At 46.1% G+C, this 16510-nt stretch overlaps 1 protein-coding gene across 1 annotated transcript in view; it reads left to right on the top strand.

The window, feature by feature from the left end:
* The window catches only part of CENPK (centromere protein K), a 431743-nt gene extending 417207 nt beyond the window's left edge, over positions 1-14536 (top strand). The window contains exon 11 of the mRNA XM_086960693.1: positions 12816-14536. Coding sequence (XP_086816819.1) covers positions 12816-12974 — 159 coding nt within the window. The 3' untranslated portion in view covers positions 12975-14536. The remainder of the gene's footprint in view (positions 1-12815) is intronic.
* Positions 14537-16510: the final 1974 nt, after the last annotated feature.

Here is a 16510-nt window from a genome sequence, read left to right as displayed (position 1 = left end):
AGCTACTCAGTAAAGTGTGGATCAGAGTTAAGAGAAATCCGGAACAAAGGCATACTCTGTTGACAAGTTGCAGTTGCGAAGACCAAAGGGATGAGGTAGCTGCTGGACCCAGTGGTGTATTTTGACCAGAGAAGGGTGCCGCCCATAAATGGGCTTCTGACTAAGACCTGGGGATACAATTGCCTTCACATCAGGTGCGCAACGCCCATAGGGCTCAAAGGGCTTCAGCGCTCTCAACCCCCTGCCCCCTCCCAACCCACCCGTCGTGTGTGTCAGCCCCGCTGAACAGAATTCTGGTGGAAAACCACCAGTGTGCTGGATGCACAGCGTGGATTAATGTATTTGTATTTCACATTCTTAATCAACAATGAAATCACCAGTGCTAATCAACTCAATTTAAACCTCACATTTATCTGAAAGTACTTATTCCAGCATCACAGAAATGTTTTTTTGTTGTTCGTTTAAAGAAAAATTGTCAACATGTGCAAAATAAGATCATTGCATTTAACTAAATGCATGCACAAAATCAATAACTTCAACAAATAATATGACTTCAGTGGTGTTCCGAATTTACATAGCATTGCCCAATGCATTTCGGGATTAAACTCAAATAACTTCTTCAGGTGACACTGTAGGAATAAAGAAACATACATAAACATACCATATATAGAATGCTGATATCATTTGAATTCTTTAAGATGGATCGTTTAACATGTCCAGGAGTGCCAGCATTGACCCTCTATGTATTTAACCCAAGGCAATTCCAAGAAAGTAGAGCTGTGATGTTGTGCACCATGCCCGAATTTGTGAAAAGAAGCAGTGAGCATGCCCTCTATCTAAAACCCTGTGAACAAGTAGCTCATAAGCCACTGAGACTGCATGCGAACCTGCACAAAACCTGCGTGCACCTCACTTAACAACTTACTGGAGGGTTGTGTACAAATGGTGAAACTCAAGTAAAAAATGTAGGCGACACAACTACAGGAAAAAATTAATCTGTGGAAAAAATATGAAATCCGTGTGTGTATGTCACCGTTGGCACCTTATTTCAGTTATGGATTAAAAAGAACCTGAAAAAATGACTTACGAGTGGAGCAGTGACGGCAATGTCAAACTGCTGGGGACAGCTCGATGTAACAACCAACTTCTGAACTATACACTGAAAAAACATAAAAATCAGCGGTGTGTGTCATGCACAAAAATTACCTGAAACCGAGCCCGTTCTTCACTGCACTGTAATTCGATGTCGACCTTAATCCAAAGTGAAAGAATTGCAACTCCCGACTCTACTCTTTTCTCACTTGCCAGGCTTCATAGGCAACACTGATGGTGTAACTCCCAAGTCCTGGCTGAGACAGCTAGACAGTTTTGGAGCTGCCAGCGCACCCGAGTACTTCACAGGTCTTTAAAAGACCATTTCTGCGTTAATGAGACTTTGTTTTCATCCCCTTCTTAGAGCCCCTGAATCTCCACTCTTCCTATTGCTGGAAGAATTAGCCCCCTCCCACTCCCCACCACCTCCGAAATCGTTGCGCCCCTGGCCTTTAAAGAACTGTGATTCCAGACACTCTCAGCCGAGCCCCCAGCAGCTGGGGCTGCAGCAGCACGGGCTGAGAGAGACGACTGGCGCCTGAAAGCAATAACAGAAGGTAAATGCGCGCCCCCCCCCCCCCCCCCTGGAAGGATGCTGCGCCCCCTCAGGGGGGCGCGCCCCACAGTTTGAAGACCTAGGGCCAGATGTAGGTAAATTAGATTTACCGATTTTTAATTACCGAATTTTACCGATTCGGTAATTGAATATCGGTAAATCTAAAGGGTGGATATGTAGGTATTTCCAGATGTGGAAAAACCGAATCTGTAACAATCGGTATTTACCGATTCTGTAAATACAGAATCGGTATTTCCCATTGATTCCTATGGGCTTTGAAGCCCATAGGAATCAATGGGAAATCGGTAAATACCGAATTTTGGAAGGGTGCAGGGGGTGTCACTTTGACACCCTCTGGCACCCCACAAATAGGCATGTGCGCCATGTGGCACACAGACATGCCCTAAGGGCATGTCTGTCTGTCACATGGCTAGGTGTGCATGCACACATGTGCATGCACACCTGAATTCGGTATTTTACCACACAATAGGATTGTGTGGTAAAATACTGATTTTGTAGGGCCTTTGGGACTCAGAAGAGTCCCACCTACATCTGAGATTTACCGAATCGGTAAAAATACCGATTCGGTATTTAACAGAATCGGTAAATTTACAGAATCGGTAAATTTACTGATTCTGTAAAATTGTGCCCCTACATGCCAATCCTTGAATACCGGTCGGTAACGGCCGAAAATACCGATTTTCGGCCGTTACCGACCGACCTACATCGGGCCCCTATTGTATAGTCTATGAGTTTATCTCTAAGTTTTGTTTTCTGAGCCCCTCTGGAATCCCGCCACAGATCTGCTTCCAGTAATTTTATTTCCCCTTCAAGGCAACGCATTCTGCGACGAATATCCCTAAGAACTCCACAGCTTTTTGCAATGCAAAATCCACGCACCATTACTTTAAAAGCCTCCCAAAGGGTACTCGTATGAGTAATGGAGCCTTTATTCCAAATGAAGAAGTTAGATATCTCTTCCCCAAGCTCTGCCTTAAAAGAGGCATCCAAGAGCGCTTCTGGCACTAACTGCCAGATTCGAGGGGATGCGATCAACTGAGTGAATCCAAGGAGCTACCCCTCAGGATACTATCCAATAATCAAGGCGCGACCAGGAGGAATGTGCTGTAGTGTAATATGTGCTTTCTCTCCCCTCTGGGTGCACATGGCGCCAGGCATCTATCAGCCTGTGATCAGAAAGCAGACGCACTAATGTTTCATGAGTTTTTGTGTAGTGATGAGCGAGATGATTGGACCGGTCAGCAGAAGGGCAGAGAACAGTGTTGAAGTCCCCCCCCCACAAATGACATTTGTGGAACCCACTTTAAAAATGTGTCCAAAAGAGTATTAATGTAGTGCGGGTTATCAGTATTGGGCCCGTAACAATAGACAAGTGTAACTGACTGCGTGCCCAGTGTGCCCCAGAGCATGAGGCTCCAACCAAAAGGGTCGCTGAATGCGCCGCCCAGAATAAAGGGTGTGTTCTTTTTTACTAAAATTAGAATTAGAGTACCGCGGGAATAAGTAGAATAGGAGGAGAATACCCGCTCCGCAGCCCATCGGCTACCAAAACAGGGAGGGCGGCGCTGGTCGACATGCGTCGCTTGAAGCATAGCGATATGGATCTGATATCTCTCCAGGTATGCAAGATTTGCCGGCATTTACGGGGGTTACAAAGTCCTCTGTCATTCCAGGTGAGCAAGTTTAGGCGAAGCTGTTCAGGAGACGCGGTCATCCTTCTGGGAGAGGGAAGTGATCGCTTGGAGCAGCATGATGGTGTGCGCTACAGGTGTCTACATCAATGTACTCTGGCATAATGATCTGTTGATTCGTACCTGACAAAACAATAAAAACAATAACAATAATCCCCATCCCGCCCCTACCCACAACGGCACCCCAATCGTGCCGGTAAGATATCGCCCACCCCACTGCTCAGGAACTTGCAAGATTATAGTCCAGTTCGAACAAGTCCAACAAGTATAAAAGTCCAGCATATTAAGGGGGTACTCCCATTGTGGGTGGTCACCGGTGGGTAATGGAATCCTCCGGTCTCTCACGAGCTGCATGGCAGCTAACCACTGTAGTGGGGATGTAATAAAATAGAACAGGAGGGTACTTGGCAGAGTTCAGAACTAGCACTCTAAACATATATCACAGCCATTTGCCCAACACTTGGAGAGTACATAAAAAATTTTGCACTTATCTGGCCGGTCTGCGCTGAAGCCATTCTTCAACTTTGGAGACGAGTGAGATAAGCAAAGTCATAAAAGACAGGCCCAATGCCACCTCAGCGTCTGAATGCCTGGTGATAACTGTCCTGGCAAAGGGCGTGGACTGCAGAAGAGATACTACAGGGGACAATGACCTCCTAAGGATCAGTCCTCAGCACGAGAAAAAGCCCTGGATTTGCAGGGGTCAGAGGTGTGTCTCGGCGATCTTCAGTTGATGGATTTAAGGAAGTCCTCTGCCTGCTTTGGATTGGAGCATATGGTGTGTTTGCCCTGGTAGGATATCCATAGGCGCACCAGGTACATGAGGGTATACTCTATCTGCACTTTTCAACGTTTTTGCTTCACAGCCAGGAATTGGGGGCAAGGGCCCAGGGAGCGATGTGCCCGCTCCACAACAAGTTTCAATGAGAAGGCCCCATCACCACACGCACCCCTCAGGAGGCGCTCCACAAAGTCCTCCATGCGGCCCGTGTTTGTACGTTCTGCAATGCCCATAATCTGGATGTTGTTGCGGCAGCTGCGACCCTCCAAATCCTCATTCTTTGCTGCAATAACCTTGAGGTATGTATCAATGGGGTGGCCCGATAGACCACTGGACTACACAGCCAACACATGGTCTATGAAATAAGAATGTGACAACACCAAATAGCTCTCACAATAAATGATTGTGATTTAATAAATTACTACCCACATGCTTCGGTTTCACTGACCGGAAACTTCTTCCTTTTGCAGCTACAGGTTACTTTTGAATCTTTGTCCTTCATCCGCTACCATAGGTTACTGCGAACCCTTGGCTCACTCCATACAGACTATTGTACCAACCGTGAGTAAGTGTCAGGCCATTCTTGCCCTATGTTGTACTCCTCAGAATTCACTAGTTTGAACACTGACGCTAGCGCATTCTGTATGTCTCCTTTCTCTCCCCCCCTATAGGAGCCTCATAGGCCCCCATCACCACATTCCAGCCCGAAGATTTATTGCGGTCACCTTGTAAATCATACCTAAATTAACCTGTTAGTTGGATGTATTCATCATGAGACACACCTTACTATTCACATACCATTATCCATAGGTGCCCTTCTCCCCCCTTTTGGTCCTGATGAAGACCCCACTTCCAAGACGTTCAATCTGCTGGTCCCCATAGGGGTCGAAACGTCAACATTTTCCTTTCTTGCATATCAAACCTGGATGACAGAGAATTTATATCTGCATCTTTCGTTTATGATTTAGCATTTTTGTATTTGCCAGAAATCTGACAGGATAGGTTGTCACCACTGAATGTTGATGTATATATATGCACCACCTACCCTCTGCACACCACCTGCACTCATCCCAACTGCGCACTCATCACTTCACGGTGTATGCACCTGATTCTATTAAATGCCAAATGTGATATACAGTCTATCAGTTGAGCCCTTGATCTACTGACAATCCCTGTAATATTTATTAAATCATTTATTGTATGAGCTATTTGGTGTTGTCATATTCTTATTTCATAGACCATGTGTTGGCTGTTGATGCATTATGAATATTTTCCATTGTGACTTTCTCTTTTGTACCGCAATAACCTTGAGCAGCCTATCCATTTGCTTCACTTGAAGCTGTAATTGTGAGGTGGTGTCCTCGGTATCTGAGATAGGCCGTTCCGCTACTTTGATATGTTCATCATGTTTATCAACCTTCTGTATTAAAAAGTCCAGCCGGCTATTCATAGTATCCATTTTGCCAGAAAGAGCAGTAAGACTGTGCTGCATAGCGAAGAGCCATGTTTTGACCTCCACCTCAGGCTCCGGAGACTTTATCTGTACCTGTTTACCGCTGGATGGGGCAGAGTCCTCCGGGTTGGACGCGTGACCGCCTTCCTGGCCTCGAAAACCTACTTGTGCTGGCGGCCATCCGTCTTACCCATGATGGCAGAGACACCGCCCCTCCGACCGTCAAGAGTTTAGTACCACCGGTTGTGCAGGGAATGATGGAGTAGATGATAGACTTACAGCTTAGCTGTGCCTGTCCAAGGAATACGTAGGGTTATGGAGGAAAGCGTCCTGAAGAGACTGCCAGGCAGGTGGAGGGTCGTAGCCTGTCACGTAAGGACCTGTCCAAGGCCCAAATGTAACAGCACTGATAGCAGCAGGGTCCAACTGACTCTGTAGTCGATGACCTTGAAATATGTAACGTGGAGTCAGAGTACAGCCAGCAGGGTGACACAATAGAGCAAACCTCCCAGAAGAGTAGAACTATGCAAGCAGGAACGAGTCCACCACACAGTAGGGCAGAGGATCAGAGCACTGCAAGCACTGCACTGCATGATGGCACCCAATGAGGAGAAGTCTAATCTCCCAGCCAAAGTGGCCAGAAGAGCCAACTGTCCTCCAGGATGAGTAGGCCCCACGGCGTCCAGTCTCCTCAGAGCACTAGTCAGCAATGCCCGTCAAAATTCTGCAGGCAGTGCCAAGCAATGGCCGCCGCCGTGCCAACGGCTAGCTATGTGCAGAAAGGCAGCTGTCACCGTCGCTGCCGTCAGTAATAAGGCAGCGCTCCCTCGACTCACCGGTCCGCTCAGGAATATTGGCAATGTGTCCTCAGGCCGTCAACTTGGCACCAGATGGGATCCAGGGACGCAGGAACGCGGTCGGCTCCGCCGCAGCCGAACAAAAGACAGCACAGCCACTTCAGGAGAGGACAGGGAGGCAGCTCTTCACTGTGTCTGAAGGTCGCGGGCAGCACTGCAGGTGAGGACAGGTCGGCACATCGTCTACAGGTCACGGGCAGCACCGTAGGCGAGGGCAAGAAGGCAGCCTGTCTCAGCGTTTGCAGGCTGTGGGCAAGAGCGCCAATAAGATGGACTCGGTCGATAGATCCGCCCCCAGAAAATCCGAACAGGGTCGCAGAGCGGCGATCGCCCCACCTGAGTGATTGCAGCACAGGAGGGTAAAGCGGCCGCCCTGTTTCAGCAACGTTGAGGAGCTTTAGAGTAGGATAAATGCAATATCATGCTGCCAAGTGTCCAGAGCCTCACTGGTGGGCGGCCATCTTGGTCTTGCGCCACCTAGCGCCCCCAATCTGGTCTGTACTTATCTAATGTGCACTATCTTGAACACACTTCACAGCTGTCCTTTACAGCTCCTTACTATTAAGACAGTGTCCCTCACCGCCATCACCTTGGCACATTGTGTGAGTGAGCTTCAAGCTTTTTTTGTCAGTCCACCATACATTAACCCACCATACACTACCTTCTTCCCAGACAAATTAGCTCTTGCAGACAAAAGCATTGTTGCTACCCAAAGTTGTGATGCCTTTCCATGTCAGTCAAATTATTACCCTCCTAGCATGCTATCCTGCCCCTCACCCACCTCAGGAAGAGAGGCTTCAACAATTGGATCCCAAAAGATGCTCAACTTTTACAATGATAGTACCAAAGAACACCAGGTGGACGATCTGCTCTCTGTAGGGTTCTCTGGAGCGAACAGTGCAGACAAGGCAGTGCAGAAGAGAACTATCTCCCACTGAATCATGCTTTACATTAAGATCTGCTATACCTTAGGCAGTAAGCAGCCTCCGGGAGGACTGCTTGCTCATTCAACCAGGGCCAAAGATGATATCACTGCATTGGCACGTGTAATTTTTGTCCCAGACATTTGCCATGCAGCTACATGGGCGTCCCTCCATTCACAAACCCACCTCCAAATAAGTACTGCTATTCAAAAGGTGAGGAATCTCCTACTAGAAGTCTCTATCGGAAGAACAAGTTGCTTAAAGTCTGTAACACACTTTCTGGTAGAGGCTCTATCTAGCCGAAGGTTCTTCACCGAGCATCCCTTTGTCCCCATTCGGTGATTGAATCTCTACATTAATAAGACCTCAAGTCTAGGAATCTGCACTCTGGTTACAACTAATATGCTCTTGGGGCTCTGTGTACTGGGGCGTGGACTGCCTTGAAAGCAATTGACGTCAGTGCACAGGGGTTGCACCAATATGGGCTCCGCATGTCATTTTCAGAGCGGAACTGCATCATTGCGGATCCCCACTGCACCACCTGATGCCATGCTGCGGTACTGCTGAAGAGTTTCCAGATCCAGCCTGATACCTGGAAAATACTCAAAAGGGGAGGAATCTGCAGCTAGAGTCTCTAGCAAAAAGAGCTTTATAGAAGGTAAGTAACTGGTTCTTATACCTTCTTCTTGTTTGCGGTCTCAGAATTAGGCAGTTACCTCTTTCAGAAGGACCCAGTATCGACAAGTGAAAGATACAGTAAAAGTCCCCCTAGCAAACATTATTGTGATTTTTTGCAGGTAGCAAACCTCAGAAGATGTGTTGCCTCCCCCCATCCCCTTCCCCCTCTTCCTTAGTGACTCATGTACAATTTTTCTCAAACACTTCGAATAAATAAAAACCTTTTCTGCTAGATACTTCTAACTGCGGATTCCTCATCTTAGGATACTCCCCAGATGCCAGACTAAATCTAGAAAACCTTCTCAATAGCAGTGCTCCAGCACACAGGTAGGTAGTGTTGTGGAGCTCTGTGCTGACTCCATAGTGCCCAGGAACTTACAGCAGAGCTGTGTTTTAAGCACCAGCCTGCTCGCTGATGTGAGTTCCTTTCTTTCCATGCCATTCGACATGAATCCGGCGCTCCGATCCCAACATTGTCAATTTCTTGCAAGGACCTCAGCCAGTGTGCTAGTGAGCTATGTCCCCACCTAAAACAACAGGTTTCAGACCATGCTGGTACTATAGAAAGCAGATGTTGGTCACGGACCCACATAACGTCCATCTTTGCTGTTTAGGCTTGGGTCACACATTATTTGGGCAGTAAGTGTATCTCATACTCCTAAAGGTGATCTGAAACTGGGAAGCGTAGCTGTGTGACACCAAACAAGAAGTTGTGGGCTTCTCATAACTTGCACTCACGATCCAGGTTGTGGGTGTGGGCCCGGTCCTGAAGCTGTTGTCTTGATCGTTCAGCTATGCACTCGAAGTCCTCCGGTAAGTCGAAGCCCAAGCACATGCATAAGAAATCAAAGCAGGACTCAACTCCATCCCACCACTAAGACTTCAGAGAGAAAGCAGAAGTGCATCACTATGTCATTTGCACCCCATCTAGGGATCTGGCTGTGTAACTGATACCTCAGCTCCTCCTGACTCTTCCCAGATATCCTGGGCCATCGTTGATACCACAGCAGATCGAGGCCTTTTAACGAGGCAACTCTCCAAATGTTTGCTGAGCTTTCAGCTCCCTTTGGTGCATCTTTTGGCCTCATGGAACCACAGGGCCCTCAAGTTTGGTTACTACCAGCTAGTCCTTCCCTGGCACAGTCTGACCCTTTGTGACGTATTACTTGGGTGCATCCTGGCCCCGGTACAGACTTCTACACCGGCCCGAGATCCATGCTGTTCCCAGCTACATGGCACTGGTACCAGTGCCAGAAGAGAATCCAGTGCTGTTGCCAATGTTGAACAACAAACCCACATTGGCTTGAGCCCAACTGATGTCACACTACAAAATCGCAAATGGTCATCATGCTACCTTTAACCCAGGGCCTGTGCAAAATCACATGGACCAGCAGAGGCTCTATTATCTTTTTAGGTCTGACTTTGATCCTATGCCAGAGCAAGGAGCACACCAGGACGTTGATGATTATGATGGGGATGGCTTGCTCCCCCCTCACTGTACTGATGATGCATTATACATAGATTTACAGAGTGCAAGTGGGTTTGACACCTCACCAGAGACAGAGATTGACTCACCACTAGGGCCAACAGAGTGCCTCATTTGCTCTGGTGGTCTAGAAGGCAGCTGAGGCACTAGAATTGCAGCTAGCTTAAGTTGAGACTTTGATGGCCACTACGTCGAAGTCTTATTCTTGCCTGGCAGTGTTAAGAGGCAGATGGCTAGATCTCACAGATGGGCAACTGATGACCTGGATTTATTTCAGCAATCACCCCACCCCAGAGAGCTTTTATACAGGACTCGACAGTAAGGCGTATCCTAACTCATTACCCCCACTCTAGGTAGGGTGTCAAAGAGGATTTAGACTTTCGTCACGGGCATATTTTCTTCTGCCATTGTTTCATCGTGATCCGTAAATGCTGTGTGTTTGCAGGATCACTGCACGCATTGCCTGGAGGACATGGCTAGCAAGATCTTGCTGACAGTCCTGAAAGACCTTAGGATCTCTTTGACCTAGACGATTTGTGGGACAGAACGCGACCAAATATTATTTGTGTAGGTCCGAACACTACAGATTGCCTGTGAAGGACAGTCGGGACTAGTGTTGTCCGTCATCGATATGCTGGATGCGTTCCACAAGATTCTCTGCCCTATACAGGCCTCCCTCATGGATATGCCCTTCCATGGGTCGCGTCTTTCAGATAAGATGTACTCAGCGTTGGAGAGCTTTAATGACAGCAGAGCTGTGGAGTACTCAGTGGGACTGTTAACCCCTGCCAAACAGTTTCTGCATCCGTTTAAAAGGTTTAGAGGCTGTTGCAGAGGGCTTGCATAGAGGCAGCTTTCCCCATCAGTACAGCAGACATCCCAGTTCTTTTGAGGCCGTTGACTCGATCTGACAGGCAGCCTGTGGGCCAGCGGGGCATCAGTCTTCCATTTCCTCTTCCTCTACTAAAACTGTCACCAAAGCACTTTCCCGTTAGTGGGATATACCCAACTGGTAGAATTTGACATTAACTTCCAGATTGACGATATATCTGATATTACAGATCATTCAAAATGATTATGATTTGCATTTTCCCCGCCCGCTATTTCTTCCACACCAAGCAGATTTCAGACGAGCACCCTTTCATTCTGCTACATGAGGAGCGTGTGTTGCTCTCCAACGGTGCTATCTAAAGAGCCTGGTCTCTGAAAGAGGAGATGGGTGTTTCTCTGTTTCCTTGTTCCGAAGGAGGACAGGGGCCTCAGCCCTAATCTGGACCTTTGGCCTCTGAATGACTTTCTGCAGAAGGACAAATTAAAAATGTTTATACAGCCCCGGACTCTCTCTCCTCTGGTCCCCTGCATTTGTACAGTGAGTGTCCTTTCACCTACATGATGCTTATTTTTATATACTCGTCCTGCAGTCCCACAGACATTATGTGAGATTCGAGTAGGCCAGTCAATTTTCATTTCGCCATGCTTCCCTTCAGCCTTACTAGCACTCCTAAGCTGTTCCCACCTGACTCTTCCACAGACACTTCCATTCATTGGGACACCCTGGACACAGTGGAGCTCAGGGCTTTCTCTCCACCACGAGTTTAGGACATTTGGGATATGGTCTTGATGTTTCTGGCTCAGTTCCGATTACCGTGAGAATATCTCTGAGGCCTCTGTGCCTTGTAGCCTTCTGCATCCCCTTTATCTACTATGTCAGGTGGTACCTGTGTGCTCTGCTGTAGAATTTGAAGTTCCTATCATCCCAGCACAAAGATAATTTGGCAGAAACTCGAGATTTGCAGTGGTGGCTACTCAAATACATTTGGTCCAGCTACAGGTCTCTTGTGCTCTCTTCCCTCTCCAGAGCTGACGATGGTGATAGATGCGCCCCTGCTGACATGGGGAAGTCATCTAGGGGAGGTGGAGATCATGGGACTCTCGTCTATGGCAGATGGTCTACTTCACATCAATCTGCTGGAGTTGCGTCCATTTATCTTGTTCAGAAGGCCCTCCTGCCATCTATCAAGGGGATGCTGGTGCAGGTTTTAAAGGATAACATTACCGCCATGAGGTTCTGCAATCAGTAAGGTCGAGTGGGGGCCTGGGTCCTAAGTCAAGAGGTTCTGCACCTCTGGAGGTGGTTGGGACGACGGGATATTTCCTGATCGTAAACCATTTAGCAGGGTTGCTTATGCCACAGCAGACAACCTGAATAGGCCTTCCGTTGCAGTTTACGAATGGTGTCTACAACTCAAGGTGGCACAGGATGTCTTCTAACAGCGGGGAAAACATGCCTAGATCATTTCACAACCGTAAAGAACTTGGCAACTTTGGAATCAAGAAAAGGGGAAAGCTATGCAGTAGAGCACTCTGTCGAGGTGGATTGTTCTTTGCATTACGATCTGCTAAGTACTACCACTAAGCAGCTTCTGTAAGGTCTAAGAGCCGATTCAAGCAGGGCTAGGGCTGCTACCACAGGCACATGGAATGCCTATCCTTAACATCTGCCAAGCTGTGACATGGGTGTCAGTGCACATGTTCACAAAGAACTATTACCTTTACAGCCAGGGTAGGCAGGAAAGACATTTTGCCTGCTCAGTCCTTCAAGACTGTTTGGTCTAAGTCCACTCCACAGATCCTCCACCAGAAATGTACTGCTTTGCTGTCTGTTCCATAGTGCAGAATCTTCAGTTGGAAGTATCCATCTAAAAAAAGTAATGTATCCTTTGTTAACGCTCTTTCTGATGGATTCTTTATCTTACAGCAGATTTCTCACTGCCCACCCACCAGCATGTTCTGTAGAATGGCCTCTTATTAACATCTTAAAAGGTACTAAGTTAGTATTCAGAACACGTGTACCAACAATTGTTGATGCTCTGCTTCCGAAGGAACAGAAAGGGAAAAGGCAAGAAACTGAAGTCGGTGCACAGGGGTGGCTGCTCCACTCTGTCCCTTCTAGGATGGTGTGGAGTCAGTGCTGAGTTGCATGATGCCACCTAGTGACATGCGGGAGCACTGGAATGAAGAATGTTTTTCAGATCCATTTTGACAGCTGGGGAGTATTCGAAGATGAGGAATCTGCGACAGGATAGAGTATCAACTAGTAAAAACATTACAGAATGTAATTAACTTGTTCCTTACATATTCTGTGGGAAATCCAAAAAACGGTATTTTGCCAAATTCCTGATAAATGCAAATAGCCATACTCAGTTTTGTTTCCTTTTAAGTATAAATACTTATTTTTACGAAACTGCCTCATCTAATTTTAATTTCTTTCTTTTAGGATCTTATCAATAAGTTGTTGGCTACTCCCCATGACCCATATGTGCCAATTGTGGAGTCATACTGGCCTCCTTACATCGAGCTGCTTCTGCGCTATGGCATAGCATTAAGACACCCACAGGATCCAAACAGGCTGCGACTCGAAGCCTTCCATCACTAAACCAACAACAAGCATAGTCTACCTTTCCAGTATATGTTGTAGGTTCGTTTACGGATGCCAATGTTTAGCAAAAGTAAATTTAAAAAAGAAATTGTCTCTTATTCGGACTTATCCTGACCATCACTCTTGTTTTTTTGTGCTTCTAGTAATTTCTTTCAAGATGGTCCCTAGGACTTTTAGGTTCTCCTTTTTCTTGTAAATAAAATGTTGTACATTTTAAGATATGTTTTCTTAAATTTCAATTTTATCTCGAACCGTGTACTGCTCTACTTTCACTTCCCATTAGAATTTTAAATGTTATTAGCCAAGGTTCAGAACTGCTCAGGTAGTTGTTACCACATATGGTGTTGGATTACGTACACACTGCTTGAATGATGTAAATCATTCCTAGTTAGCACCAGAGTACATCTTGTAAGGGTGTACAATTGTATTTCGTGTATTTATGAACTAGTCAGTACTATTTTACAGCACCGGAAGTCAATGTTCGTTTCTGGTCTCCTTAGGAAAAAAGCAAACATTTGTTAATGCTGCAAAACACCACAACTTGCCACAAAAGAAATTGAGCAAAATTGTAAAAAGGGTGCTATTATGCTTCTTTTCGTCTGCCACAAAAAAGAAATTATGAAGCGCAATAGCACTTTTACATTATAAGTCTGATTACAACTGGCCTACAATGCAGATGGAAATTGAACATCCGCCAATTGACACTTATGTGTGATGTGGTAATTAATGATCAGAATATGTGCAAATTCCACATGAATTACCATTTACAGACTATACAATCCAGCATTTTACACCATGCGTAAACACCTCCTCCCCAAATTGCATTATGTTTTATCTGGTGAAAACCAGGTGGGCATTTAGCCACGTCAGGAGGAGCAGTTTGCACCCGACTTCTTGTACTTCCATTTTGGGCCTGAAGTCACATTTGTGCCCTAAAGGGGTCCAGTTGTAATCAGGATCTGTGTAAAATAAATAGCATTAGGGTGCAAGTTAGTAAGGCCTGGTGTTTTTTTGTAATGTGATCCTACATTTTCCTACTTTATGATGCGCGTATGATTTGAACGAATTATTCAACAATGTGTACTTACAGAACTGTCGAAAAAAGAACTATTTGAAGAGCAATTGTGCTAAAACTGTGGCATAGCTTTGAAATGTAAATGTGTGTATTTTGTGTGTTTTCGCGCTCAGTATGCTCAGCCATCAATGCAGTACAGTTACAAGGACAATTGAGGCCATTGGGCATTAACGCTGTCAATAATTCATCTCACTGCTCATGATCTTTTGGAAAAGGTGCGAGGTTACCATTTGCCCCATCTGTGAAATAATTAATACTTTTTTGCTTATTCAAGCTTGTTTCTTGTGTTTACTCAAAAGAAAAATATTGTTTTGTTTCAGAGGATGTTATAGAACTTGAACCATGTCAAATTTGCAATAATTTAGTGAGAAAAGCATCTAATTGAGAATGATTAATGTGAGATCATTACAAATCTAGAAAACATTTGACAAGGTTTTCCAACCTTTGATGGTATTTTATACATTAAAATAACAATGTACCGCAACATGATGTTGAATCCGTACATTTAATTAGTCCCTTATTTTTCAGTGCATAATGAATGATCAGGTCTCCTCGTAATGAAATATGAGACATTTAAACAAGCACAACTTCTGAAAAATAGTTTCTTGGTATCTTTTGACTGGGGGGGGGGCGGCAGAGGGGGGGGCAGGAAGATATCCTTTCCTCTTTCCTGCATTAGGTGAAGGTCAGTATAAGAGAACAAATCTTGCCCATCAGAAAGTTAGATTTGTTGGGAGTTGGAGTTTTTTTGGGGAGAGAGGGGGCCAGATGCGGATCGGTCTGCTCACTTGCCTGTTCGTTACCTCTCAGCACCAGTCATTTTCATCTGTTCCCAGTGATTTCCCTTAGTGCAAGCTATTATACCCTTTCGGTCTTTGAGAAGCAGCCTTCTTTAGTAACATTGTCTCTTTGGCTTAACTGCCCTGTAGTATCTGCTCGGTGGTGACTATGAAGGCGAAGAGGCTCCAGTGGCCTCCAGTAATTGGGGCTTTATCTTTGCGGACCACCATAAGGTGGCTATCTGTTCTTCTTGGAAGGTTGTGCTGCTAATTTGAGACAGTTGGGACAGACTCTCCTGACTCAAAGCTTCATCTCTGGCCGAACACAGGAGCTCTCACATATGCCCCATGGACAAATAGGTTCAATGCTACCTGGACTTCCGATGTGGAGGAGCACAAACCAAGGCCTAAAGGTACCAGAGCAGCCTAAATATTTTGGAGTTCTCTCTGAGCGGCTGTCTGGGAATGAGCATAGAGAAGTTTCCTCAGAGATAATTCCAGCTTCTGAGTGTACTGAGTTTGTCCTGCAGCTCCTCAAAGGTATGAACACCTAGGGGCCAAGCAAAATTTAACAACGGTTCTCCTTTCCATGGGTCCCACCCAAGTGTCAGCAGGAATGAAGTACCCGTTTCAGGGAGGAATCTTGACTACAGCCACAACTACCAAAGATTTAGAGATGTACCACAGGTCAGACTTGGAACCACAAGAGCAAGATTATCGGTCAAGTACATTTGTCATCAGTTGTAGGACATTCTGGTAATAGATCCTTGGGAGCTGTCTTGAGGGCTGCGGGGAGAGAGAGAGAGAGCGAAATAGTAATAGGTTTAAGGAATCTGCACTGAAAAAGTAATGAAAAGTTCTTCCTCAGTCTTTGCTACCATGGTACGCAGCAAACGTCAGTTGACCACAGTTTGGCTCCTTACCCTTTCTTACAGTACACAAAGCACCTACTGTAACAGTAGACGGCCTCGTGCCCCACGTTCATGAGGCATGAGATCCTGACTTGTTTTGGGCTAGAGGAAGCAGGAGGGGTTTTCGGGTCTCTGGACATTGACTAGTATTTTGCCCTAGTTCCTTCTACCTCCCTGGAGTTTCCAGGTGGCTCATCTTGCCAGCAGATGTCTTTCAGAGATCCTTGCTTCTCTTGGATTGCCTGGAGTTCCAGCTGGCTCGTTGTGCCTTTTGAAATCTGCATGGATATCCAATTCTTTCAAGCCATTTCTCTTTCTCTAATTGCTACAAAAAGCCTCATATATAGGTAACCTGGATCGACTCACTGACCATATTCTTGGCATGTGTCTTTATGATGTTTTTCAAAGATCTCATTAGCACATTCTTATTTCAACTATGAATCAAGCCATGGCTCCTTCTGATTGCTGCCTGGAGATGGCTCCGTTAACCCCCTTTCTCCACTCCTCGTCCTTGTTCTTCCCTCAGCGATTGTGACGTAGACCTAGAAGGAAGCTGTATGACCCAGGTTTGAAAACTATTCCTAAGGTGAAGATTGGCCTGACTTGGATACTAGACCTTTTTATCCTAGTTTGAGCTCTAAGAGATGTGGTGACCTCTCTTAGCAGGCATAGTGAAAGCAACAAGCTGTTAAGGGATGGAAGTGAAGTAGGTCTGTCAAGTGCCTTTCAGAATTGCCTGAGGAAAGGGCGACTTGACCCAGTAGTCAT

Source organism: Lissotriton vulgaris, chromosome 3_1 (assembly GCF_964263255.1).
Source record: "Lissotriton vulgaris chromosome 3_1, aLisVul1.2, whole genome shotgun sequence".
Classification (NCBI taxonomy): Eukaryota; Metazoa; Chordata; class Amphibia; order Caudata; family Salamandridae; genus Lissotriton; species Lissotriton vulgaris.
This window is presented reverse-complemented; position numbering and strand designations above follow the sequence as displayed.